We start from the raw sequence: 26,916 nt of genomic DNA, 5'->3' as shown, positions 1-26,916 counted from the left end.
CCTGTATGCCCTGCAGTGTCCCACGTCGGAGGGCACAGCCATCCACCTATGCAGACGCCTGCTTGGCCCACCAGGTGGGGAGCCCAGGTGAGGGGGGCGGGGCACGGATGGATGAACTGCTCAGTACACATGGCCCACTCTATTACACGAATCTTCACTGTCCACCCTCTGGAGGGCTCCTTGGAACTCCCCAGGTGCCCACGAATCCTGACTCTGGTGCTGACTAAACACAAAGCCTCAGTTTCCCCTTCTATAAAATAGGGACAACCGGCCCCACTCTGCCCATCCGCAAGACAGATGTAAGGATGAAACAGTGGAAGTAACAGATCCTTGTGGACTGTAAAAGCAGGATGCATGGGACTTCCCTGGCAGTCCAGTGGTTTAAGACCCCATGCTTCCACTTCAGGGGCCCTGGGTTCGACCCCTGGTCAGGGAATGAAGAGCCTGCACACTGTGCGGTGTGGCCAAAGAAGAAAAAACAATGCAAACTGTGAGGCTTGAATACATCAGCTGACGGGGAGCTTGCTACCTCCAGAATCTTTCCTTGACCACAGACAGCTCATGGAGTGACAGGGCCAGCCACCCACTGTATCTGAGGCAGTGGGACTTCCGGGAAACCTTAGGCTGAGGCAATTAGCTCATGAAGTGCCATCTACATCAGCACTGGAAGGGCCGGGGCTGGGTCTCCTGGAATGGGCCCCCTTCTAGCCTCACTGTCCCTACATCCACTGGGCCTCCTTGGGCATGAGGGGCACACCTCTGAAGGAGGTCTCCCCTCGGTACTTTGCAGGTAATTTTTCATGAATCCTCACAGCCAACTCGTTTTGATTGGCACTCTTAGTGTCCCCATTTCACAGATGGGGAAACTGAGACGTCCTTCTGAGGGGATAAGCAAAGCTGACCCCTCTGGAGCCAAAGCCTTCTCTCTCTCCCACAAAGCGTCCTCCTCCTTCAGAGAGAGAAAGACCTGCCAGGAAGGAACAGGACGTCAAGTGCTATTTACACAGATGCCGTTGCGAGGAGACACGGCACAGGCCGAGGGAGGTGGGCACACAAGCTGTTCTTTTGTCAGAGCCGCCAGCTCTGCCACCGGCAGGAAGGCCAGGGAGGAGGTGGGCTCACCGGATCCCATGTGGCCCCCTCCCCACCCTGATGTCTGCATCAGAAGAACATGACTCCCCCCACTTACCCATCTGTTGCGGGCACAGGCTGTGACGCGTGGGCTCTGGGCCTGATGCCAAGTGGGCCCCCAGCCCAAGATGGTGGGGAGACAACGCCATCACCCCACGCGGGTCCTGATGGGGGCTCGGAACCCACACTTGTCGTGCTGGGAGTCCGGGGTGGGGTTTGGTGGAAGTACGTGGGGCCTGGAGCCAGAGCCCAGGGTTCCGGTCCAACTCAGCTAACGTGCTGGGCTCATTAGCACTCGGTAACAAGATGCTAACGGAGGCAGCTGTCCTCACTGCCGCGCGCCGTGTGCCAAGTCCTGCACTCCGGAAGTACTGTGCAAACATTCCACAAGCCCTCTCAACTATCTGGGGAATTAAGGAGGGCTGCTTTTCAGAGGAGAGAGCAGAGGCTCAGAGAGGTGAAGTCATCTGCCTGAGGGCACACACTGCCAAGTCACAGAGCCAGGACCTCAGTTCAGTCCCTTCTGACTCCAGAGCCCCTTCTCCTTCTTTGGTCCTGCCTGAAAGTCTGGGTCTCAGTTTGTCGGTCTGCCAAATGGGCACATTGCCAGCTGTCCTGCCTGCCTCGAGGACCAGCAGAAGAGGTTTCAGTGGCCGTGAGAAGGCTGGGACGATCTGGCAGGTGGTGCCAGATCCTGGTGTGGGGCAGCTTTGTAGAGGGGCTTGGATAGAGGGACCTGCCTAAGTGGGGGAGCTCTGGTGCTGGGAGGGCGTGGGGAAGACCTTGCCACCTTGTTCCCAGGTGGGGTCTACTCCTTTCCTATGAGGGGCAGCGGGAAGGTGCCGGTTTTCATGGTCAAGGCTCCACCCTCTGCACAGTTCCCCTCCGCGCAGAGAGCACAGGGCCCAGCTCCAGGTACAGGAGGGCAGAGAGCAGGCTTGGTGGCTGTGGTGTGGGTCAGGCCACCTATCTCCCATACGGGCTCATCCCCTAAGTCCTGTGTGAGTCTGCCCCAGCTCACACCCAGGCTCCATCAGCCCAGTGACCTTGTTGTGGAAAGCCTCCCTGCCTCAGTTTCCTCATCAGCAAAAAGGGCACAAAAATAATAGCTCATAGCACTGCAGTGAGAAATGTTAACAGATATAATGCCCTTAGAGTTGGCAAATGACAGGTATGTGTCAGCTATTATTATGATTATTACTAACACTCCTTAAACATCTCTTAAAGGAGCCCATCCTCCTCCACCTTCAACCATTGATGTTTTTGTTTAATCATTATATTGAGGGAAAAAAGCAAGTTACAGAAGAACAGTTGGATATCATTCATACAAAGGTACAAAGATTCAAAGCCAGCTCATGTATTTATAAAAGCATAAAGAAATGCATGGAGTGATAAATACAAATTCAGGACAGCGGTGACCCTCTCTTGGGGCTGGGACAGGAGAGGCCCTCAGGGGCATCAGCCAGTTGCAACTGTCCTGGGTCTTGAGCGTCAGTGGGGACTTGGATGGTCGTCTTTACACTTTAGTGCATGTCTTGTTTTAAAAAGTTGTTTTGGCTGTGCTGTGTATGGTGTGGTTGTACCTTAATTCCCCGACCAGGGATTGAACCCACACCCCCTGCCTTGGAAGGCAGAGTCTCAACCACTGGACTGCCAGAGAAGTCCCCAGTAATTTTCTTTTAAAAAATGGGGGGGTGGGGGAGATCCAAAAGCAGAGTTTTGAGGGTAGAATCTTAACCACAGCCTCACTCGGCTCCTTCATCCTCCCCCACAACCCCAGTCCAGGCCACCGTCCCCAGGCTCCTACTCTGGCCTTTCTCCACACAGCAGCCAAAAAGGCAGGCAGCTCAATGCAAATCCAACCACGCTGCTTACACCCTTCGGTAGTCCTCCTCTCCCACCCTCGATACCCTGCCCCTCTACTCTCAGCCCTTACTACACACCCCTAGAGGCTACCCTTCACTCCAACTGAAAAGCCCAGCTGTCCCTAACTCCCTCTCACCCCTGGGCCTCCGCACATGCTGTTCCTTCTGCCAAGAACACTCTTCCCGCCCCCATTCCACCTCCTCTGGCCAGTGCCTCCTCACCCTCACCAGATGGCAGCTTCCTGACGCCTCAGCCAAGATGCTCCAGAGGGAGAGGGAACGAGGGTATCTCTGGAGGGACTGCAAGTCCTCACTCTGTTCATTCATTCATTCATCTGTACCCATGTGCTGTGGCAACACGATGCACAGCACCAGCATGACTCTCAGGTCAGACAAGCCTCCCCACTGACTGGATCTGTGGCCCTGGGCAAGCTGTTCAACTCCTCTGATCCTCAGTTTCCTCAACTGTAAAATGGGAATACTAATATCTACATCTTAGGATATATGTAATGACAAAAATGACAAAATATGTAAAGCCTGGTATATAAAAATGGCTGATAGAGAGTCATAACCATTATTATTACTTCCTATTATTGAGAGGCAGGAGAGCATGAAAGTGAAAAAAGTGTCAGTCGTTCATTCATGTCCGACTCTCTGCGATGACATGGACCTAGGCTGGCCGGGCTCCTCCGTCCATGGAATTTTCCAGGCAAGAATACTGGAATGGGTTGCCACTTCCTTCTCCAAGGGATCTTCCCAGCCTAGGGATCGAACCCGAGTCTCCCACATTGCAGGCAGATTCTTTACCATCTAAGCCACCAAGAAGAGCATAGTGAGTAGTAACTGAGTGGGATGTGGGCCAGGGAGCCAGACTGCTTAGGACTGAAATCCCAGCTGAGTGACCTGGCCAAGGTTCTTAACCTCTATGAGCCTTGGTTTCCTCATCTGTGAAATGGGGAGAGTAACAATCCCCTGGTTCTTGTGGGACTAAATTGTAAGGCTCTCAGAACAGGCTGGCAGAGAGGGTGAGGTGAGTCGAGGGAAGGTCTTTCAGAGGGGGCGTCCTGCTCCCCACTTCCTCCCCAGGAGCCCGCCTGGCAGGCTTCTCTGTCTCCATCTCACCCTGGCAGGGGAGGGGCAGGAGAGCAGGTGGCAGAGGCCAGACCGATCTTTGTCCTGGTCCCCACTGCCACTTTGCAGTTGGAATGGAAAACAGATAAATGGACCTCTGTACACTGAGGGTACAAGTCATGGCAGTCGGCATGCAGGAGGGGAGGTCGGGAGAAGGGGGAGCAGTTCTGTGAGGGTCTGTCCACACACCCTCCTCTGAGGCCTCAGAGCAAGCGACTAGACACGCCAACCCCAAGCCCCTTTCCCCTCCCTTCACATACTCCCCATCAAGCTGCCACAAAATCCCTTCCTGGCCCTGCCTGCCCACATACCTTCTGGGCCCTGGGCCAAAATCTGCAGCAGAGACTGAGGACCCCACCCTCAGCCCATTTTCATGGAAAATCCTAGCTGTCATCTTGGCTCAGCATTCAACATGCTGTGTGGCCTTGGGCAAGTCACTCAGCCTCTCTGAGCCTCAGCTTCCCCTGGAGTCAAATGTGGGGTGGGCGGGGGCACCTAAGAGCTTCCACTTCGGGTTGGCTGCCTCAATCCCTGTCTCAAGTTCTGTGGGGATCAAGTGTCTGACTGTCCTGGGGAAACCCAATGGCCTTGTCACTCGGGGGGTGGGGTGTACCAGCCCCTGACCTCGGTCCACCTCCCACAGGCAAGGACTTCACAAAATGGCCAATAAACATAAGAAAAGGTGCTCAACATCATGAGTCACCAGAGAAATACAAATTGAAACCACGATGAGTCCACTACACACCCACCAGAATGGGGAGTGTCTTTAAAATGACCACAGCAAGGTTGACAAGTTTCACACCAGGTGGGCGTGCGAACGCTTAGATGCCACTTTGGAAAAGCGTTTGGCAGAGCCTCCTAGAGCTAAATATATGCCTCTCCTGGAACCCAAGCATCCCACTCCTGGGGATACATCCAGGAGAAATGAGGACTTTTAGCCAACCAGGGATATCACAAGGACATTCACAGGAGCTTGATTTGTAATAATCCCAAGCCAGAAACAACCCAAACGTCCTTCCATCAGAGAATGGGTAAGTAAGGTGTTTCCACACGCTGACACACTACACAGCAGTGAAAAGTAAACCACTGACACACATACACCATGACTGAAGGTCAACGTGCAGCGAGGACACCGGACATGAAGGGCTGCAGCTTGTCTGAGTCGACCTGAGGGAAGTTCAAACACAGAGAAGACTGATCTACAGCGATGAAAACTGGAATCGTGCTACCTCTGGGGAAGCCTGGACTTTGGGGTCACAAAGGAGCCTTCTGGGGTGCTGGCAATGTCCTGATTCTTATTTGGATGGTGCTTCATCGGTGTGCCCATACATATATTTTCATGCAGCTGTACATTTAAGATCTGCGTCTTTTTCACAGACAGAGAGAACTGACTTGTGGACACGGTGGGGGAAGGAGAGGGTGGGATGAACTGAGAGAGTAGCATGGAAATATATATACTACCATGTGTAAAATGGATAGCCAGTGGGGATTTACTGTGTGACTCAGGGAGCTCAAACTGGTGCTCTGTGACAACCTAGAGGGGTGGGGTGGGGGGGAAGGTGGGAGGGAAGTTCAAGATGGAGGCGACATATGTATACTTATGGCTGATTCATGTTGATGTATGGCAGAGACCAAGAGAATATGGTAAAGTAATTATCCTCCAGTTAAAAATAAATACATTAAAAAATTTTGTGTCTTTTTAAAGTATGATATGTGAGTTCTTAAATATCTTGAATGTAAGATACACCTTAAAAAAAAGGGTCACACGTAAGCCCCTCCCTGTCTTCTGCCCAAGTGGCTCCTGCCAGGCTTGGAAAAGGCAGGAGGGGTCTCCTTTCTCAGGGGGAGTCCTGCCAGGGAGGAAAGGCCTCCAGGGCACAGATGACAATTCCTAATCAGGAAACATCTGCCCAAGAATTCAGAATTTGGAGCCCAAAGGGCTTGAACCACACCCAGCCCCTCCTTCTACCCATTTTACAGATGAGAAGACTGAGGCCCAGAGAGAGAAAGTGATTAAAGTCACAAGCAAGAAGAACTCAACTTTATGCCATACGGTCTTCCCATTTCAGAGAATATTTAGAGCTGCAAGGTGGTTACGGAGCATCTACTCACTGTATCATTTTACGGAGGGGAAACAGAAGCTGGGGGTAGGGAGGGCAGGTGGTGATTTAGCTCACTCTGGTTTCTCCAGAGTCTATGAGCCTCCATTTCTTTATCTGTAAGATGGGAATATGTACAGGCTGCTTCATAGGGCTGAAGACTGAATAAGCTAATATGCACTAAGTGCCTAATACATGTTACTTGTTGTTATTTATCGCTTCTGGCCTCCAGATTATCTTGCCAGCCATCAGGACAAACCTTTGAGGACTGGTCCTCATCACTCTTGCTCCAGATGCTCTGATTCAGAAATGGTCCAGGTTACTACACAAGAGGCACTTCCCTCACCCGTCTTCCTCACTCTCTTGGAGGAAGTTGAGGCCTGATCCCTCACATGGACCTAGAGTTAATGATGAAGAACAAGGACTCTGGAGCCAGACACTGACAGAGGCAAATCCAGGCTCCAATGCTGTGTCCCCTTGTGCCAGTTTCTTAACCTCTCTGAACCTTGGTTTCTTCATTTGTTAAAGGCGGATAGAATCGTACCTCCCTCATGGAAATTTTCTCAGGATTAAATGAGATAATGCTCAGCACCTGACACACGGTAAGCTCTCAGTAAATGTGAGCTCTAACTGTTATAATAGTCCAGGAACCTCTGTGACTATCATCAGGGTGCTCCTTTTCATCACTTCCACCCCAAGATGAGGAGAGGCCACTAGCTTGCCACATAGGGTTAAGAATGTGGTTTATGTCAAAGAATTGCTACTTAAATCAATTTAGAAATTCCGTTTTACACATAAATTAGTGCAAAAACATAACACTGCAACATACATACATGGCTGGTTGCCACATAAATGGCCCTTTTGGAAAGTGGTTTTTGGCCACAGCCATAAAAGTCAATATCATCTGACCCAGTAACACCACTCCTGGGAATTCAGCCTAAAGAAATAACTCAATTGACTTAAAAAGAAAAAAACAAAAAACAACTATCTGCATGAAATCGATCCTGCAATGAGCATCCAGAAGAAAAAATAATTAGAAACAACCTACATCTCCAGCAACAGGAGACAGCCGAAGGATTGATGCATGCAGGAAGCTGAGCTGGATCCAGGATCTTACAGTCATCATTAAAATGGTAATTACCAGCAACCCCAGCAACTCGGAAACAATGTCCACATTCTGATAAAGGACCAAAAGGGGGAGGGCTTCAAAAATGAATAAAATGGTGGAACTAAATGTAATTTCCCCCTCAAATCTTTTGACATTTTTTCAATTAACGACAACAACAAAGAAAAACACAAGACAAACGATTTCTCCTAAGCCCTCAAATGTGACTCCAACTTGAGGTCTGCAGGCAGAGGGTGGGCCAGAGAGACCTTTCCTCCCTTTTAGCAGTCAGTCCAGTGGGGTGGGGAAGGGGGTGATGCAGAGAGGTGGGAGGAGCAGAGGTGGGGACAGGAAAGGGACAGAGTGTAATCAGGGAGGACCCCTGGGAGGAGGTGTCCTCAGAGCAGACTTAAATGATGAGTATAGATGAGCTGGGGGTAATCTAGGCAGAAGAAGGAGGAACTGGGAGACACGTTGGAAATGAAATGGCAGGCTGGGAGCAGGCAGGAGTCTGCTATCACAGGAGAGCCCAATGGTGGGCTTAAGGAAGATCCCTGGGGTGGCCTGGAGGAGGATGGATGGAGGGGTGTGCCTGATCAGGTGGGAGACCAGCAAGGGGGCTGCTGCAAACATCCATAGAAAAATGAGGCTGACAGGGAGGAGGAGGGAGAGAAAGGAGCCAAGCATGGCTTCTCAGGGTACACCTGAGAAGCAAGTTGGCAGAGGACCTGAGTTCAGGTTGGGACATGATGAAGGGAGGGGGCTGGTGGGATGCCCACGGGGAGGTGCTCAAGAAGCAATTGGATCTCTTGATCTGAAGCTTGGAGAGAAACCTGGGCTGGGGACAAAGTTGGTTTGGGGGCACTTTAGTGGAATGGTGTTGGAAGCTTCAGGGTGTGGTTGAGTTCTGCTAGGGAGAGCAAGAGGAGGGTCTGGAGGGGTGCACATGTTAAAGGAGGAGGACCCAAGAGGGGACAGAGAAGCAGGGAGACAGGAGGGGCAGCTGAGAGGTACCTAGAAGCCCAGGGCATGGAGATTTGTAGGAGGGAATGATCTATGAGGTCAGATGTCAGAGAGGGGACCAGCAAGAGAAGGACTGAAATGTTCCTGCTCAATTTACCAACTCAATACCATGAGTATTTCCGGCAAATCAAGGTGGGAGAGACACTAGTGGTGATAAAGTAGACCCCTGAAGGGCATCCTTTTGAGGTTTCTGGATGAGAAGGGAAGAGGGAAGCTAGTCAGTGGCTGAAAGGTGCATGAATTGAGACCAGTAGTCTGATCCCGAGTCCGTTGGGCTCCAAGTCCCAGCCACTGTCAAACACCCCAAAGAGACCGGCTCTGGCTGCTGTCAGGCTCAGAAGACAGTCCTGGTGGGCAGGCACCCCCTCCATGTCCCCTGCACTCAGAAAGCAGGCATGCGTACAGGGAAGCAGGACTTCTTCCACCCAGGAGGCTGACCTGGTGCTGAACCCCAGCCACTAGGATCCCCTCAACCTCAGCGGGCTAACTGGAGGGGAGCCCACCCTGCCAAATGCACAGATGCTGGGGGAACAGGTCCAGGGCAAGCCCAGCCCTGCCAGCCCCAGACGTGGGAGGAACCACGGGAGCCATCTGGGTGTGGGGGCAGGGGCTAGGGCAGGCAAGAGGAAATTGATCGACGACCAAATTTTTTTATTTTTACATTAATAAACTCTATTTCCTAAATGGAGGATTTGTTCTCATTTTAAATTTTGGCTATTAAAAAAAATTAGTAATATTAGAACTTAATGATAAAAACAGCAGTCACTCAAATTGAGACCTCTGTGAGAAGTCTGTTAGAGGAGGTCTTCTCTGTGAGGAGGTCTCTGAACTCCAGGTTTGGAGATGGCTGTGATAGCTGCCTGGCTGTGCTCTGACACCCTGCGGGGTGGGTGCAGACACCACACAGACTTTCTGGAGGGCCACTGGGCCATGAGTAAGGCCAGGCTTCCACACCAGCATCTCCTGTGCTGCTCCGCCGGGGATTTAACTGCGAGAGCCATGGAGAGGGAAGAGTCCCTGCCTTTCCTTTCTTCCAGCCACTCTCCCCCCTTCACCAGCTGCACTCGGTTTAGGGGGAGGTAATAAAGGGGGCAGCCAGTGCTTGGGCCTCATTCTGCCCGCTCCTTCCAAGGATCCTATTCTGCTGTGAAACCCCTTCCCTGCAGTCTGGAAGTCATGGATGCTGGGAGTGGTCAGGGTCTCCTGGATGTCTGTCCTGACTAATTTGTCCAGCTCCCCCTCCAGGTGGCTCCAAATAGGTTCTCAGAGGGAGGCAGGGGTCTGGCAGCTTCAAAGGAGAAATGGCTGGTCCAGGATCACAGGACAGCCAAGGGTGGACTGCCCCTATTGGGTCCCTCATGTCTGACTCCAAGCCTGAGACAGGAACATCTGAAAAAGGTGACTGGAGGGGGAGAAACCCAGATGGGACCTACTCTCCACTCAGCCCCCAGCCCAGAGTGGCCGGCTTTCAGGCATCTTGGCAGGGCTAGAGCCATCTGAGCTTCTGCTGTCCATGTCCACGGTCCGAGCCCAGCTGGGGGCCTTAGGGGTGCAGAAGGTGAGGCGCATCCGGGTTTGGTTTATGAGACACTGTTCCCTGCGAATCTGCAGGAGAGGACGACCCCGAGTCCCTCAGACAGCCCTCCTATCTCCTGACCACAGGGGGCTGAGTGTGTGGCTGGTGCTGCTTTGGGGATGTCCGAAAGAAGGAAATGAAACGGACATTTAAAGAGGTCCTGGTACGTGCCGAGCATTTTCACGTATCTACATTTTAATCAATCCACACTACAAGTGGGCACCGTTATACCCATTTTACAGACTCAGAAACTGAGGCTTACAGAGGCGCCTGGAGGAAAAAGGATCGGGAGCGAGCTTTTCCCGCGTGCTCCCTGAGCCGCAGTGTGAGTTTCCGGTCCTACCTGACTCCTCCCTTCTCCCCTGGGAGGAAGGTCCAACCATCCCCTTTGCACAGACGGAAACCCAAGATTCAGAGACTCGACAGCGGCCCCGCGCCCCCAGGGTCCCTGAGCCGGCGGTGGCCGCGGGACCGGGGATGTCCTCGACTCCCGCGGGCGGTCCCTCCCACCTCCGGCCGGGTCCCCGACGGCGCGCGGCGCGGCGCTCACCTCTATGCGGTCGATGCGGTCCCGGAGGGCGCGCACCGCATCCTCTAGCTCGAGGATGAGCGCGGGCGAGTCCCAGGGCCCGTCGGCCATGGTGTCGCGGCGGGGCCCGGCTTCCTGGAGACCGCGCGGCAGGCCGCTCTCGCAGCGGCCCAGCTTGCCGGTGAGCTCGCGGATGGTGTCCTGGTCGGCGCGGATGCGCGCCTCCTGCTGCAGCGCCGTCTGGCGCAGCTGCTCCGCCGTGCTCTGCAGCAGCAGCAGCTCCTCGCGCTCGCCCGGCGCCGCGTCCCCTGGCTCGGCCCCCGACGGGCAGGCGGCCGCCAGCGGCGTGCACAGGAAGCGGCTGAAGAGGGGTACTGGCGGCAGCGGGTGCGCGCTGGCCGCCGGCGCCCCAGGCAGAGCCGGGGGCCCGGCCGAGCCGCCCGCGCCGTGCAGCGCGCTCAGGCTGCGCTGCGGGCCCGGGGACGCGGCGGCGGCCGAGGCGTTGTCGGCGCCGCCGGGCAGCGCCCGCGCGGGGCTGGCCGCCAGGGGCACGCTGGCGATGATGCAGATGACGGCACCGAGGAACGCCAGCATGCCCGCGGCCAGCAGCACGGCCAGGAACTTCAGCGTGAGGCGGGCGGCGGGGGCGCCCGAGGCCCCCCGGCAGGCGCGGCGGCGGGGTCGGGGCGCGGGGCCCGGGCGCGCAGGGCCGAGCGGGGCCCGGGCGCAGGAGGAGCCGGAGCCGGAGCCGGAGCTGTGGCCGCGGCCGCTGCTGCCGCCGTTCTGAGCCCCGGCGGCGCGAGGAGGAGAAAGCGGCGGGCGGCGGGGAGGGGGAGCGGGGCGCGGCGGCCCCGCCCCGCCGGCTCCCCCGGGCCGGCCCTGGCCCAGCCCCGCACCCGTTCCGTGCCGGGCGCCGAGTGGGGGCGCCGCCCGGGATGCGGCGAGGGCCGGGGGCGGCGCCGGGAGCCTCAGCCCGCAGCCGTCACCTCGCAGAGGGCGGCGACCTGGTGGCCGGGCGGCGGGACTCCTGGGCGACCCCCGCCCCACCCCACCACGACTCTCTGGCCCCCTCTCCGAGCCCACCAGGCCGTCTGCTAGCTTGTGGGGAGCTTTTCTCCACGCCGGGCTCTGTGCTGAGAGAGCCAGGGGCTTGATCACAATTAAGCCTCACCGTGGACACGTTCCCAGTACAAATGAGACCCACAGGGGTCAGGTCGCTGTCCAAGGTCACGAGGCTAGTATGCGCTGGAGCAGCATTTGAGCTCAGATGCATCTGAGTGGACCCAGACTATGCAATGGAGCTGGGGTGGGCCTAGGGAGAGCTAGGAAAGAGGCTAGTGTTAGAGGGGAGGGGACTGGAGATTTTGACCCAACCTCTAGTTATACTATGGCCACCCAACCGTCCTTTCCCACCCCAACCCCTTGAAAAAGCAGAGGTGACTCCCCTTCTCCCCATACAAAAAAAAATTTTTTTTTTTCCCTGTGATCTCAGAAGGTAGCATCTCTGAATCTTCAGGAGCACAGAACATCAAGGGTCACTGAGAAGACCCCTCTCCCACTGCAGTCTACACTGGCATGGCAAAAACCCAGTGGGCAGGTGGACTGGGCACTGGAACAAACAAGCAGGCATGGGAGCGGGCTGTAGTGCCAGGGTGATGCAGGAAACTTTTACTGTCTCCTGTTGAAAATGTATATATACATTTTGTTGCAAATTAACTCTCAATGAAAAATGTTTTAAAAAATTCTACCATCCTTCAGAATCCAGCTCCATCTCCAATTTTCCATGAAGCATTTCCTGGCCGTGGGTTTCCAGGACTTGGAGAGTGTTCAGAAGGCTGGGATAGAGGAGAGGGGCTGTGGTTCACTGGAGGACTGGCCAAGGCCACACCCAGTTCAGTCCTGAGCCAAGGCCACACCCAGGCCTGTCTCCCTGCCAAGCCTGCATTCTTGACTTGAAGGGAAGGCCCATGGTGGGGCTCTGGACCACCAGGGATGCAGTGTGGTCTCAGCAAAGTGGTGGGGAGAGACCAGAACATTTCTCAGGATCAACAGCCCAGGGAGGCCCTGTGTGGCTGCTGAGATCCTGCCCAGGGGTCCCTGGGCACATGTTCCACACACTTCATCCCAACCCCAGCCTCAGGATCATGTCTGCCCTGCTTACCTGATCTCTGGGAGTCGAGGGTTACCTAACTTGTAAAGTAGGAGCAAATCAAATGCCAGCTCTGTACACGATGAACCCCCAGAGCTGTATGTGCATGGATGTGAGTTAATACTCATTGGAGCAGTGACCTGGAAACCTGCCAAGCAGCACAGCTTGGAGGAAGCATCTCCCCAACAGAGAGGTGGGCCAGGCTCTCTGAAGGTGAAGGCAGACAGGCAGTAGGGGGCCTGAAGTCCTGCAGACACGAGAGGCGTTGGGACTCCTGGTACATCTACGTGTGTTCTATGAAGACAGAAGCACTGACATTCTATCTTGGAAGGGCAGAGAAGGCCAAGAGAGGGGCCTACTGCCCAGAGCAGCAGGCCTCTGTGGCTTGGGCACCAAATGGTGCCCCCTTTATGTGAGCTGCTCCATGAGCGATGGAATAGTTGGATACATGGGTCCAGAGGCTGGAGTTGAATTTTGCTCAAAGTGATCTGTTTATCCCCTAGAATGACTTTTTAAACCTATGATATGAACATGTCACTCTCCTGCTTACAAACCTATTAGTGACTCCCCGTTGCCATCGCTTTGGGGCTTCCCTGGTGGCTCAGCAGTAAAAGAATCTGCCTGCAATGCAGGAAATGCAGGGTAGAACCCTGGGTGGAGAAGGTCCCCTGGAGAAGGAAGGAAATGGCAACCCTCTCCAGTATTTTTACCTGGAGAACCCCAAGGACAGGGGAGCCTGGAGGGCTGTAGTCTATGGGGTCGTAAAGAGTTGGACACAACTGAAGGGGCTGAGCATGCACGCATCCCCATCCCTTTATGGAAGAAAGTCCAAATTCCTTAAGGTGCTAGTACCTAGTGGTTAAGGCAGGGATTCTGAAGCCAGAAGGCCTAGTTCAAACCTGCCTCTACCTATTACCAGTGGTGTGACCTAGTTTGCAAAGAGGGTAAAGTAGCAGGTCTTTGACAGCGCCTGACACCACCCTTTCTGTGCCTTAGTTCCACAATCTGTAAAATGGGAGAAGAGTACTAGCACATGGAAAGCTTTAATAAATGTTGGGCCTTATGATGTTAGCTTTTCTTGGTTTACAAGACTTGGCAGGGCTCACCCTCCCAGCCTCATTTCCCATCTTCACTCTTGGAGCAGCATTAAACTGTGCCTAACTTTCCCCACACACCAGACTGTCTCCCGTCTCTCCCTTTGCTCATGCTGTCCCCTGCCTGGAATGCCACCCCGCCTTCTTCCTTGATTCATCTCTATCCTCAGCATCCAGCAGGAGGCCACACCCCGGGCAGCCTCTGGGTGAATGTTTGCAGTACTAGATCCCCCCACAGATAGCACTGGCTGCTGCTGGAGGCAGAGGGGAGAAGTTAGGACAGAGAGGACTTGAAACCCATCTCTCTGGAGCTCTGGCGAGAGGCCCTCCTGATCCCAGCACAGAATTCCTCAAGAGATGGCCAGAATAGGATTCACAGGGGAACTTTCATAAGACTACAACAGTCTTCACATTTTCCTTCTGAAGCTCACATCTCTGAGGTTCTTTATTCCTTCACTTTCCTTTTTTTTTAAATTCCTTCACTTTCATTCCATCCTTATGGAAAGGGAATTCTGCCCTAAATGAACAAATATAGTCATTCATTCAAAATATATGTTTTGAGCCTGACTTTGGATGCCGTTAAAGTACTGCACTCAATATGCCAGCAAATTTGGAAAACTCAGCAGTGGCCACAGGACTGGAAAAGGTCAGTTTTCATTCCAATCCCAAGGAAAGGCAATGCCAAAGAATGTTCAAACTATCACACAATTACACTCATCCCACACACTAGCAAAGTAATGCTCAAAATTCTCCAAGTGAGGCTCCAACAGTTCATGAACTGAGAACTTCCAGATGTTCAAGCTGGATTTAGAAAGGGCAGAAGAACCAGAGATCAAATTGCCAACATCTGCTGGATCATCTAAAAAAGAAGAGGGAGTTCCAGGAAAACATCTACTTCTGCTTTATTGACTACTCCAAAGCCTTTGACTGTGTGGATCACAACAAACTGGAAAATTCTTCAAAAGATGAAAATACCAGGCCACCTTACCTGCCTCCTGAGAAATCTGTATTCAGGTCAAGAAGCAACAGTTAGAACTGGACATATTGGGGAATATAGGGAAGGAGTTCCATACTGGGGAAGGAGTACGTCAAGGCTGTATACTGTCACCTTGCTTTTTTAACTTATATGCAGAGTACATCATGCAAAATGCAGGCTTGATGAAGCTCAAGCTGGAATTGAGATTGCTGGGAGAAATATCAATAACCTCAGATATGACACCACCCTTATGATGCTTTTGAACTGTGGTGTTGGAGAAGACTCTTGAGAGTACCTTGGTCTGCAAGGAGATCCAACCAGTCAATGTTAAAGGAAATCAGTCCTGAATCTTTATTGGAAGGACTGATGCTGAAGTCGAAATTCCAGTACTTTGGCCACCTGATACAAAGAACTGACTCATTTGAAAAGACCTTGGTACTGGGAAAGATTGAAGACAGGAGGAGAAGGGGACAACAGAGGATAAGATAGTTGGATGGCATCACCGACTCAATGGACATGAATTTAAGCAAGCTCTGGGAGTTGGTGATGAACAGGGAAGCCTGGTGTGCTGCAGTCCATGGGGTCGCAAAGAGTTGAACACTCCTGAAAGACTGAACTGAACTGAACTTGGTCCAGGCATAGTGCCAGGCACCAGGGAGAGCTGGAAACAGGACAAAATTACAGTTTTATATTCTAGTGGGGAGGCAAGCAGTAAATAACTGAATAATTAAATAAGCAATAGTACTGAGAACTATAAGGAAATTTTTAAAGTAACATGATAGAAAGTTACAGGAGGTGTGTGGGGAGTGTGGGAGGGGTGTTGGGAGATGGGGATTGCTTATAAGGTTATCAGAAAAGGCCTGCATTTAGCTGAGAGTTGAATGACCTGAGAAACCAGCCATGGAGAAACTTGGGGAAGGACTGAGTGTTCCAGACAGAGGGAACAGCTAGTGCAAAGGCCCTGAGGCAGAAATGAGTTTGATAGATTCCAGGAACAGAAAGAAGGCCAGTGGGGCTGGAGCAGAGTGAACACTTGGAGAGAGAGGAAACTGGAGGGGAAGGCAGGGCAAGGTCATTTGGGCCTTTACAGGCCAAGGGGAGGGAATGGGTTTGATGTTAAGCTCCATTGGTCAGCTTTAAGCAAGGAAGTAACATCATGTGGTTTGTGTTTGTAAAAGATCAATGGCAGTTGTATGGGGGCTGGGTCATTAAGGGATAGGAGAGGAAACATGGAGACCAGGTAGGGGCCATGCAACCATCTAGGTGAGAGGACCGAGTGGTTTGGAGGTCATGATAATGGAGAAAATTGGATGGATCATGGATTGATTTTAGAGGTAGAGTCTCTTAGTTGGGTCCTTCGGGAAGCAGACACTAAGATAGCATTAGATATGCAAGTGGTTGATAGGAGATTAAGTCCTGTGAAAGATAAAGAGGAGAAAGAAGAATTGGGCAGGTTGAACCTCAGACCTCCATGCAGATCTGACAAACCCTTGGCCATCTTAACAGGGTATTCTGGATCCAATGGGCTTCCCCAGTGGCTCAACGGTAAAAGAATCCACCTGCCAGTGAAGGAGACAATGGTTCCATCCCTGGGTTGGGAAGATCCCCTGGAGGATGAAATGGCAACTCACTCCCGCATTCTTGCCTGGAGAATCCCATGGACAGAGGACCCTGGCAGGCTACAGTCCATGGGGTCGCAGAGTCGGACATGACTGAGCACGCATGCACTCTGTGGCCAACAGTGCCCATCAGGGAAGTTTGGCATTTGGCAGAAATGCCCATTCCCCAATAACTTTTTCATGCCCAGTCATTAATTGAGTACTTCCCCAGAAGAGGGTGGCTTTGGCTCAAAAGCTAGGGTGATGTCCACACAGAAACCTGCATGGGGACGTTTACAGCAGCTCTGTTTATGATTGCCAAGACTTGGAAGCACCCAAGATGCCCTTCGGTAAGTGAATGAATAACTAAACAGATATATCCAGACGATGGAATATTATTCAGCAATAAAAAGACAGGAGCTGTCAAATCATGAGAAAACAAGGAGGTACCCTAAATGCATATTACTAAGTGAAAGAAGTCAGTCTGACAAGGCGGCATACTGTATGACTCCAGCATATGAAGAGGCAAAACTATGGAGATGGTGAAAAGATCAGGGCTTGCCAGGGGTTACGGGGGAGGGGAGGATGAATAGGAGGAGCACAGAGGATTTTTAGGGCAGTGAAACTACTCTCTATGATACTGTGATGGTATCATTTATCAAAACCCACAGAATGTACACCACCAAGAGGGAACCCTAATGTAGACTATGGACACTGGGTGTAATGATGTAGAATCAGTCATAAAAATCAGCTCATCAGTCATACAAAATGTCCCACTCTGGTGTAGGATGTGGATAATGGGGGAGGCTCTGCATATGTAGGGGTGGGAGGGGATATGGGAAACCTCTATACCTTCTGCTCAGTATACTGCGAACTGAAAACTGCTCTAACCACCCAACCAGCAAAAGCTGCACCTACAGGCGCCCCCCAAGGCTGCCACATCCCACCCCTTGCTCCATGAACATTCACTTCTCCATACACAACCCAGGAGCAGCCCCTCTGAGGTCCCCTGGGCCCCTCTTCCTGAGGGTACGTTGAGAAGTAGGGGTTGGTATGATGAACCACAGTCCCCATCACAGCTGGTCTCAGGGCCCCAAGAGGAATTCACGGCCTCCTATCTCTGCCACCCAGTCTAAATTCCCTCTGCCTTCTGTTAGTACCTCTTGCTGAGCAAACGGCGGCGAGGAAGGGCTGGAGAATATTCTTTCCTCCCCCAGCCTAGTAAAGTCCATGCACAACATATCTGCAGGCGGGGAGGGAGGAGGCAGGATTGTGCAGGGAGAACTTCAGACTATAAGAAAGTCATTTCTAAAAGAACAGGGGAGTGGGCGCTAGTCAGGCAACTAGTTTCTGTTACAGGCCTGTGGCAGAACCAGACTTTGAAATCAGGGCTGAAGGTGACCTGATTCACCCAGTTTCAGCATGGCAGGTCCTGTGTCCCAGGAAACCTCTCAGTCCTGGGCAGATCCGGCTGGCTGGTCAACCGAACTGTCCCTAAACTACACTCCCTCAGTGCTGGTACCTAATGGACACTGAATAACACACGACTCTCTTTCTTCCTGCCTTCCTCAGCCCCCGGGTTTCCCTCCTCTACAGCCTCTCCCCCTTTACCTGTTTATCAGAAGACTGTGAACTCCTCGAAGGCAGGAACCAGCTGTGTCGTCCTCATCTCTGGGTCTCCAGGGCCAGCCCCTGTGGATACTCAAACTCCCAGTGACTGGAGACAACGTCACCGGGGCTGTGCTCGTGAACCAAAGAACTTCCTTTCCCCAGAGGGTGGAGAGGTGGGGACTGGGGTCAAAGAGAGCTGCCTGCATCCATTCCAGACATCCCCATCCCAAGGGGCTGGTCTCCACCCATGGATGGGCTGTCCCTGGACCAGAGCTGCCTCGGTCTCCTCATCTATAAAATGGGGCTGTGGTACCTACCTCATAGGATTATAATGAGAATGAGAAGACCAGATGAAATGTTGCATGTGAAACCTCCCACAAACTCGGAGGTAGGGATCAGTTCTTACCATGCTGCTTTGTATTTCCAGGGCACTCAGTATGCCTGGCACTCAGTAGATGCCTGATACCTGCTGCATGCATGCTCAGTCGTGTCTGACTCTTTGCAACTCCATGGATTGTAGCCTACCAGGCTCCTCTGTCCACGGGATTTCCCAGGCAAGAATACTGGAGTAGGTTGCCATTTCCTTCTCCAGGGGATCTCCCCAAATCAAAGATCGAACCCACATCTCCTGCCTTGGCAGGTGGATTCTTTACCACTGAGCCACCTGGGAAGCCCCTCCAATACATGCTACCCTCTTCCTTATTTATTCCTAGTGTATATTAGATGCTCAGTAAATGTTAATTTCCCTTTCTACTTCTTTTCCTTGACTCCCCAGGAGCCTACACTGCCTTCCTCCATAGTTGCTCTGTCCTTTCTTCGTTCCCCTCTCACCCTCTTTCTGAGCAGCGTTGGGGAATCCTTCAGACTGAGGTTCGTGTATGTGTTCCATCAACACACCCCAATCTGGGGCCTTGTAGGGGGAAGCAGGGCTCAGGTAGGGCCCGAAAAGCTTAGGTCTGAGCATCAGATGTTGGGATGAGGAGCCAGACCAGAGAGGAGGGGCAGCAGCCAGGGAAGAGGGAGCTTTCCTCTCTGGGGAAGCCCAGAGATTTCCATCCAGGGTGTTTACTTCCTTGGAAGCGGGAAAAGGAGCCAACTCACCTCTCAGGCTCAAGCAGGAAGCGAGGACATCTGTTCTCAGCTTGGGAGGAGCTGAGAATCAAGGAGGAAACGGGTGTCCTCCTTGTGGGGGGCCTGGGAGTTGGCTGGAGCGTGTAAGCTTGAGTCCAGGTCCAGCCAAGAAGGACCAGAAGGAGTGGCTGCCTAATAAGGCTGTGTCCTCTCTCTGAAGACGTAAGGGCCGGGGCTCTCACTGTTTCATCAGCATCCCAAAAGCCCCCGGTTCCTCCTCCCCTGAACTTTTTACTCTGCCTAACCCTGACCGGTGGCAACCTAGGAGCTCCATACTGTAACCGTCCCCATTTAACAATAAGAAAGTTGAAATCAGAGGGATTCGTTCATTTCCCCAGGGTCCCCTAGTCAGTGGGTGTCCATCTGGGAGTTGAACCATGTCGCCTGTTCCACTGGGCCAATCAGCCCCACCCAGTGAGGAAGCAGTATGTCCTGGGAGCTTCCTTCCGCCCTTGGCTTAGTCCCATCCCCTTCTACCCTCTTCTCCAGGCAGTTCCCAGGCAGAGCCCAGGAGCCCACCTAGATCCGCAGCGCCCCTCCTGCCCTCACCAGCGGCCCCAGCACCAGTTTTCACTGCATTCGCCTGTAACTTGCATTCCCCAGCTCAAGAACTTCTTGAGGTCTGGTACCACGTCTGCTTCGTATCTGGGTCACTGGCTCCCTGCCTGTGTTCAGGGTGTATTTCCATCCAAGCACAATGGAACCTCAGGGCTGGTGGCTGTGACTCCAGCTCCTCTAGAAAAGGCTATTTTCCTTTTTTTTTGGCGGCACCGCATGGCATGTGGGTGGGATCTTAGTTTCCCCGACCAGGGATCAAACCCTCGCCCCCTGCATTGGAAGTGTGGAATCTTAACCACTGGACTGCCAGCGCAGTCCCCAAAGGGCACTTTTCTGATGGTCCCTGACTCTGTAGCTATAGCACATGGAGGCAGGAAAGCTGAGTTTTAGGGAACATTCTTTCCTTAGTCTGTAAAATGGGTAGGAGCAGTCCTGTGCTGCCTACAGAGATGGTGAAAGACAAAAGGCCGGCTGCTGAAGGAGGGGCAGGTGGACACTGCAGGGCCAGACAGAGGTGTGTGATGGGGCTCAAGACCAAGGGGGTGTGTACCTGGGACCTCACCTGGATGGCTCTTCACTTGTATCCAGCGAGGAGCCAAGGGTACCTGGCAGCTACCCCTCAAATGCCATCTGTTTCCTGATCTAGCCCAGGGTACCCAAGGTGATCCCTATGGGAAGAGGGGGCAGGTTGGGGAGACTCTCTCAGAGGCTAGAAGAAGGCAGAAGGCATGAGACCAGGGTAGAGTGGGCAGTCCTGCCTGCTCGACCCTCCCCTGCTCCTGCCTGCAGAGCCTGCTAGCTCTCTTCTCGGCCCATCGTGGGGTGGGTCCAGGCTTGGATCTCTCTCCTCACTGAAGTTTGTCAGCCACCAGCACTAGCTGCAGCCACAAAAAAATTGTACCCACACACGGTTTATTTTTCAGAAACTGAGAAACAGGGAGAAAAGGGACTTTGCCAAGATTGCACAGCAAGGAGGAAGCATTTGAGAACAGTGTTGATCTCTAACACTGGGATCCTTCTTACAATGTTCCTAAGGCCTTTGTAAGTAATCATTAAGAGCCTCACAAGGCCTCGGTGGAACAGGCGTGTGGCTATCACGATCCCCCTGTTGCAGCAGTGATACTGAGCACAGAGAGATTAGGCAACTTATTTCAGATCACACAGCTGCAAGTCAAGGAGCTAGGGTCCTAACTCAGACATCCAACCTCATGATCACTAGGATGGACTGTCTCCCTGGCTGAGCAGGGAAGCCCTGGTAGACTGGGATGGGGTCAGGGTATGGTACGATTGTATTGTATCGTATTGTTTAGACGGGAAGTTATGTCTGACTCTTTTGCCACCCCATGGACTGTAGTCCGCCAGGCACCTCTGTCCATGGAATTTCCCAGGCAAGAATACTGGAGTGGGTGGCCATTTCCTTCTCCAGGGGATCTTTCCAATCCAGGGATTGAACCCACATCTCCTGCATTGGCAGGCATATTCTCTACCGCTGAGCCATCTGGGAAGCCCAGGGTAGGAACAGGAGAAGAAAGTAAAAGGGCCTGTTAGGAGGCTGAGGGGAGAAGGCAATGGCAACCCACTCCAGTACTCTTGCCTGGAAAAATCCCATGGACGGAGGAGCCTGGTAGGCTGTAGTCCATGGGGTCACGAAGAGTCAGACACTTACTGAGCGACTTCACTTTCACTTTCATGCATTGGAGAGGGAAATGGCAACCCACTCCAGTGTTCTTGCCTGGAGAATCCCAGGGACGGCGGAGCCTGGTGGGCTGCCATCTGTGGGGTCCCACAGAGTCGGACACGACTGAAGCGACTTAGCAGCAGCAGCAGCAGCAGGAGGCTGAGGCAGTGACGGGACACACAGAATGAGCTGTGCTTCGAGGGAAGCAGCAGAAAGAATTTTACTCTCAGTGGCTGCCCTGTTAACCTGTTCTGTTGACCCAAACTTCCCTACCTCTGGATGAGGTCTTGGGCATATTTCATAGCTTGTTCAGTCGCTTCGGGGCTTTATCCTACTTTTAGATGTTGAAACAGTTGGGTCTAATGGCAAAGCTCTAGGCTCTAGCCAAAGCTTCTCCTCTCCCCCAGCTCAAGTCTGCCTTAAACTCAAAGACCTATATAATGCGGAAGGAGGCACGGTGGGATTCTGCTCTAAGACCCCAATTTGGTCTGCTCTCCCCTTGCCCTTTCCCCTACTAGTTGCCTCTGGTTTCTCCAGGGTGGGAGATTGGGGCAGGGAGGAGAGAGAGGTAACAAGGTAAGTCTGGCTTGTCTGGTTCAGATGTTCTCAGGAGATCAGTGTTTTCAGGTGGGTCAGATGATCACCTGAAAGCTGGTGCTTTTTCCATTAGGGGCACTTTTGTGGGTTCTTCATGGGTCCCTCCATCACTAGGAATGTCCCACCTGCAGTTCCCACCTGGGCACAGCATTCCTTGGCTTGCACAACCCCTCTTCAGCGCCTATCATCGAGGTCCACCCACCCAACATGAAGTCTTCTGCTAAGATCATGTATCCCTTCCTTGTTTCTCCCCACCCCCAATCCTCTTGGGGTTAGATCCTAATCCAGTGACCTCAAACCAGCCACCTTCTGCAAAGTTCCAGGCATGGACCCCAGGAGATATGCTTGCATCCTGGCCCCCAAGTGCTGGGGGTAAAGACCATCCCCAAAGCAGTTCAGTCTCTTCCTGCCTCGCAGAAACAGGGGACTCAGCCAGCCTCTCACCTTTCCCCAGTCACCCACCTCCCAAAACCCGGTGGACACCTGCCACTGTGCTCTCCCACTCTCTGAAGCCCCCTCACCTGGCTTAAGTTGGTGAGTGATGTCAACTGTCTCTAAAGACAACTCCCTTTCCCAGCTGTCTCTAAACCCCACCTCCACGTGGCTTGGTAGCCCCATAGCCTGGGCGAGCTGAGGGACCAAGAGCATTTTTGTCCAGCTCCGTTGCAAGTCTACACTCTAGAATGGGCGTTCTTGGTATCCATCATCCTCACCTTTGGAGTCTGGACTGAGCAGGGCAGCAGAGTTGAGGAGGAAGGGAGGGATCAGAATGGTTTTTTCCATTCAGGGGTCAATTAGTCACGATGCTGAGGACTAGCTGGGAAGGGATGAGTCAAAGAAGAGATGCAGGGTTCAGGCCCCCATCAAGGAGGGTGGTGAGTCAGGCAGACCGTGGGGGGGCTGCCAATTTGCAGTCTGGAATTTGGTTTTGAACCTGGAGTCTGAGGGCCTCATAGGAGGTAGAGCAGGGTAGTTAATAGCACAGACTTTGAAGCTGGGGCTTTGGGATTGAAGTCCAGCTTCGCAAGTTTGTACCATTTGGAGCAAGTGACTCAACCTCTCTCTCCAGCTGCCTTGGCTGCACTGTGGGAGGGTTCAGACTGGACTGAAACCCGAGTGTGCAGCTCAGAGCCTGGCCCCTGGAGTCCTCAGCAGAGTTCCCTGCAGTCCCAGGAGGAAGGGAGGATTACTCTCACCCCCCATTTTATAGATGGGGAGATAGAGGCACAGAAGAGATAGCAATGTGCCCAGGGTCCCACTCAGACAGGCAGTCCAGCCCCAGTGACTGAGCCCTCACCAGGCTACACAGGGAGGATGCTGGCCTGGTGGGTAAGTATGACTGCATGGGTTCACACCCCAGCTCTACCACGTAGGAATTTTTGAGCAAGTTACTTTGCCTTTCTGAGTCCTCAGTTCCTCCCTCATCTGTGTGTTGTTCTCACTGTGCTCTCTGGAAGCTGAGGATTTAATGAGTCAGTCCTCAAAAGGTCCACTCTGTACTCGTTAGTTACCCTTAGAGTCATTCTGAGTTGGAAAAGATAATGAGAGGAAGCGCTCCCCTCCACTTTACAGAAGAGGTTACAGGGGCTCAGAGAGCATGAGTGACCAGCCTGAGATCACACAGCTGGCAGAGCTCAGACTCCTCCACTGTTCTTCCACCACTGACAAGCTGTTCCATGGGAGGAAGGCATCAAGAATTGGCAAGCGGGAGGCTGGAACGCCAGGATGGGAAGTCAGAGGAGTGGTCAATCCTGGCCAGACAGGTCAGGAAGATCTGTGTCCCTTCTTACCCATGTGGTGCTTGAGCAAATGCTTTTCACACTCACTCCATTCAGTCCTCCCAAGGAACCGTGCCAAGCAAGGAGTCCTGGCCTCTTTTACTGCTGAGGAGCATGGAGACCTTGAGAAGGGAGTGACCTGGCCACCTGAACCTGGACAAGGGTCTCTTTACAGTGCCTGAGTTGTCAAAGGCAGGCAGGCAGATGAGCACGGGAGGGAGCCAGGGATGGTGAGAACAGCAAGCCTCCATTAGGACACCACTGCGTGGAAACTGAGCTGTGAGCACTCGCACGGATGGCCCGGGGAGCCAGTGAGATGATGATCACTGTAATGAGTCCCCGTCGGGGACAGAGGCCACGTGTGCCTCTTCCAAAGTGTGTCCTATTTTGTTGCTCACAGATGGGAGTATCCAAGCCTTCACAGAGAACCCCTGGGACCTCCAAATCCATCCCAAAAGAGCATGGGGCTTGTTGGCAGCGGGGCTCGTCTTTATGAGACAGCACCAAGAACCCCCACCACCTGCTCTATCCCATTCCTAGCAGCCCACCCTGGCTCTGCAAGAATGTTTCCCAGACCCTCTGGCTCATAAAGGCTGATGGCTGTCTTTTAAATGCAGGCTCGTGTCTTTGTCACCCGCTGAGCCCATTTTTTGGAAAAGACAGAGAGGACTTTGGTCTTTGGCTCTAATGATCACATCCTGTCTAGAGATCAGAGGGGGACCTGTTCCCATATCCAGCTTCAACTCAGACTGGCTGTGACCCTCCCGTGTGCCTGCCATCTGACCAACACTTTCACATCCATCCTGGAATCTCACTGTTCCAAAGAGACTTCAGAAGTTTGGGAAGGGACAAAAATGCACAGGAATGAGAGATCTGGGCTTCTGTCTAAATACATGAGGTTTTGTCTTTAATTAACAGTTAAGTTTTTGCTATTGATTTTTAAATTAAACGTGATCTGTGACACCAATTTCTTGAAATTTATTGGGACTGGCTTCATGTCCTACTACATCCTGTATTCACGATCTTTTTTGGAAACCTTCGGTGTGTGCTTGAAAATAACACATCAGATGCAGGATTCTATATGTGCTGTTTGTTGTTCTGCGGTTTGTGGCTTGCCTCTTTGTATGATTTGTAATTTGGAATTGAGAGCTCGTGTTAGCAAGGCTTTATCTGTGAGTAGCCCACGTGGCCTTTGCTGTGGGAATGTCTCTCCAGAGAGGCTTGCCTTTGCTGTTGCCACCTGCTCTGTGGGTGTAAACCACCCCGTGTTTGCTTTTTATATTAATTTCCAGACTTAGGAGTTCTGGGACCGTGTGGGCAATGCAAATTCAAACCTCAAATTTTGTGTGAGGGAACGCCTAGAGTTAGAATTTCTCGAGAGAGACTCGATTTTTATTTTTCCAACAGAGCCCAAAATGAGCCAACTTCTTTGACAACTTCTTCTGCTTTTTTGCAAAAGGATTATTTCTTTTCCGTTTGCTCTTTCACTGAGGATATGGATCCAGCTTTACTCAGGTGTCTTAGTTCCAAAACTCTCTCGGCAGGGACCCAAGGCCTTGTCTCCCATCCCAACATAGATGTAAAATCCAAGCTCCTCAGTTACCAAGATCAGCAAAGGTCAACAACCTCTCCACCCTTGTCCCCAAGTCACCACAGACCCCCCCGAAGGATTGGCAACCGCTCGTCACCCCGATTTTGGCTTCCTCTTTGTTTGTTTTTAGTCCCTGGGGATTTCTTTACTCTCTTGGAAGCTCAGTTGGGTATTTAAAAGAATGTTCTAGTTTCTTTGGTGTCTCCAGTACTGTGCAGCAGTTGGCTCTTAAAGGTTCCATCCATCATACCCAAGATCCAGCTTCCATTCTTCTGCTTCTGAGTGACCCTGGGAAGTCCTTTGCTCCACCTCCTCGCCTATCTGATGGGGTTCATCATCCCCCAGCCACCTACTTTATAACCTCACTCAGATGAAAGGCATAAAGTTGGGAGGGTAGGGGTGGCAGGCAGGGGCTGTATATCCCAATGGCTTCAGCAGCTAAGCACCTAAGTCCCCAGTGGTCCTTCCAGAATGTCTGGTGATCAGTCATCTCAGAGCTGAGGGCCACCTGGGGGCAAAGGCTCTTCAGCAAAGGGACCGATTTCTCCAGCAGCACCTGGGAGGTAGGTGTGCGTGCTCAGTCCCTAAGTTGTGTCCAGCTCTTTTTGACATTATGGACTATAGTCCACTGCTCTTCTGTCCAAGAGAATTCCCAGGCAAGAATACTGGAGTGAATTGTCATTTCCTCCTCCAGGAGAGCTTTCCCAACCTGCATCACAAATTGAACCCACATCTGCATTGCAGGCAGATTTTTAACCTGCTGGAGCTACGGGGAAAGCCTGAGAAGGAACTCACTCCATGTCTCAAACCTCTGCATGAAAATTCCTCCTGGCTCCTCTGCCTGATATCCATCCAAGGTGTCCCAAACTACACTCACCTCCCTCCCAGGCTGACTCCTTCGCCGGCCCCCCAGCCCGTGATGACAACACCCACTCCTTTACCTGCACCAGATACCCAGGAGGTATTTCAGAGGGTCCCTCTCACAGCACTTGAAAGTGAAGTCGTGTCCAACTCTTTGTGACCGCATGGACTGTTGCCTACCAGGCTCCTCCGTCCATGGAATTTTCCAGACAAGAGCACTGGAGTGGGTTGCCATTTCCTTCTCCAGGGGATCTTCCCAATCCAGGGGTCGAACCCGGGTCTCCCACATAGTAGGCAGACCTTTACTGTCTGAGCCACCAGGGCAGTCCACACTCAAACCCAATCACCAAATCCTCAATATTCCAAATCTCTGTGCCCACTTCCTGTCACCCCCCTCCCACTGCCTGGGCCACGTCCAGGCCTCATTAGAGCTCACGCAGTGATTTCAAGTCCTGGCCTCTGTCCCTCCTCTGACTCTCAAAGGCTCAGAGCGCATGAATGCCCAGAGGCCAGGACCCCCGCTCACTTCTGCTCCCTTCTGGGTTCCGCCCTATGGGCGAGCTGTCCCTGCTTGGCCTCTCCCAGCAGAGACCTTTTGAAGCGTGAGCCCTCAGAGGATAGCAGCCTGAACAAAGAGGGTGCAGACAGGCTTGGGCTCCAGCCTCGGGGGTGCTCGGCATTTAGATGCTGCCACTCTGACCCCCTTCACCTCAGGTACAGCGTAACAAGGACAGAAATAGCAGCACACTTTCAGCTTCTATGGGATGACAATAAATCTGCAAAGTTGTCATTCTCACTGCATCTCAACCCCTCCGCCTTACCTGGCTCCTAAGCT

At 52.7% G+C, this 26,916-nt stretch overlaps 1 protein-coding gene across 1 annotated transcript in view; it reads right to left on the bottom strand.

Moving 5' to 3' along the window:
* The window catches only part of NPTXR (neuronal pentraxin receptor), a 29,801-nt gene extending 10,509 nt beyond the window's left edge, over positions 1-19,292 (bottom strand). Inside the window, exons 1-4 of the mRNA XM_027543388.1 lie at positions 19,201-19,292; positions 18,989-19,039; positions 18,719-18,843; positions 10,481-11,592 (exon numbers count right to left, since the gene is read on the bottom strand). Coding sequence (XP_027399189.1) covers positions 10,481-11,592; positions 18,719-18,843; positions 18,989-19,039; positions 19,201-19,292 — 1,380 coding nt within the window. The remainder of the gene's footprint in view (positions 1-10,480; positions 11,593-18,718; positions 18,844-18,988; positions 19,040-19,200) is intronic.
* Between the last annotated feature and the right edge of the window lie 7,624 nt (positions 19,293-26,916).

Source organism: Bos indicus x Bos taurus, chromosome 5 (genome assembly GCF_003369695.1).
Source record: "Bos indicus x Bos taurus breed Angus x Brahman F1 hybrid chromosome 5, Bos_hybrid_MaternalHap_v2.0, whole genome shotgun sequence".
In the NCBI taxonomy this organism is placed as follows: domain Eukaryota; kingdom Metazoa; phylum Chordata; class Mammalia; order Artiodactyla; family Bovidae; genus Bos; species Bos indicus x Bos taurus.
Note: the sequence above shows the minus strand (reverse complement) of the source record. Positions and strands in the feature narration are given on the sequence as shown.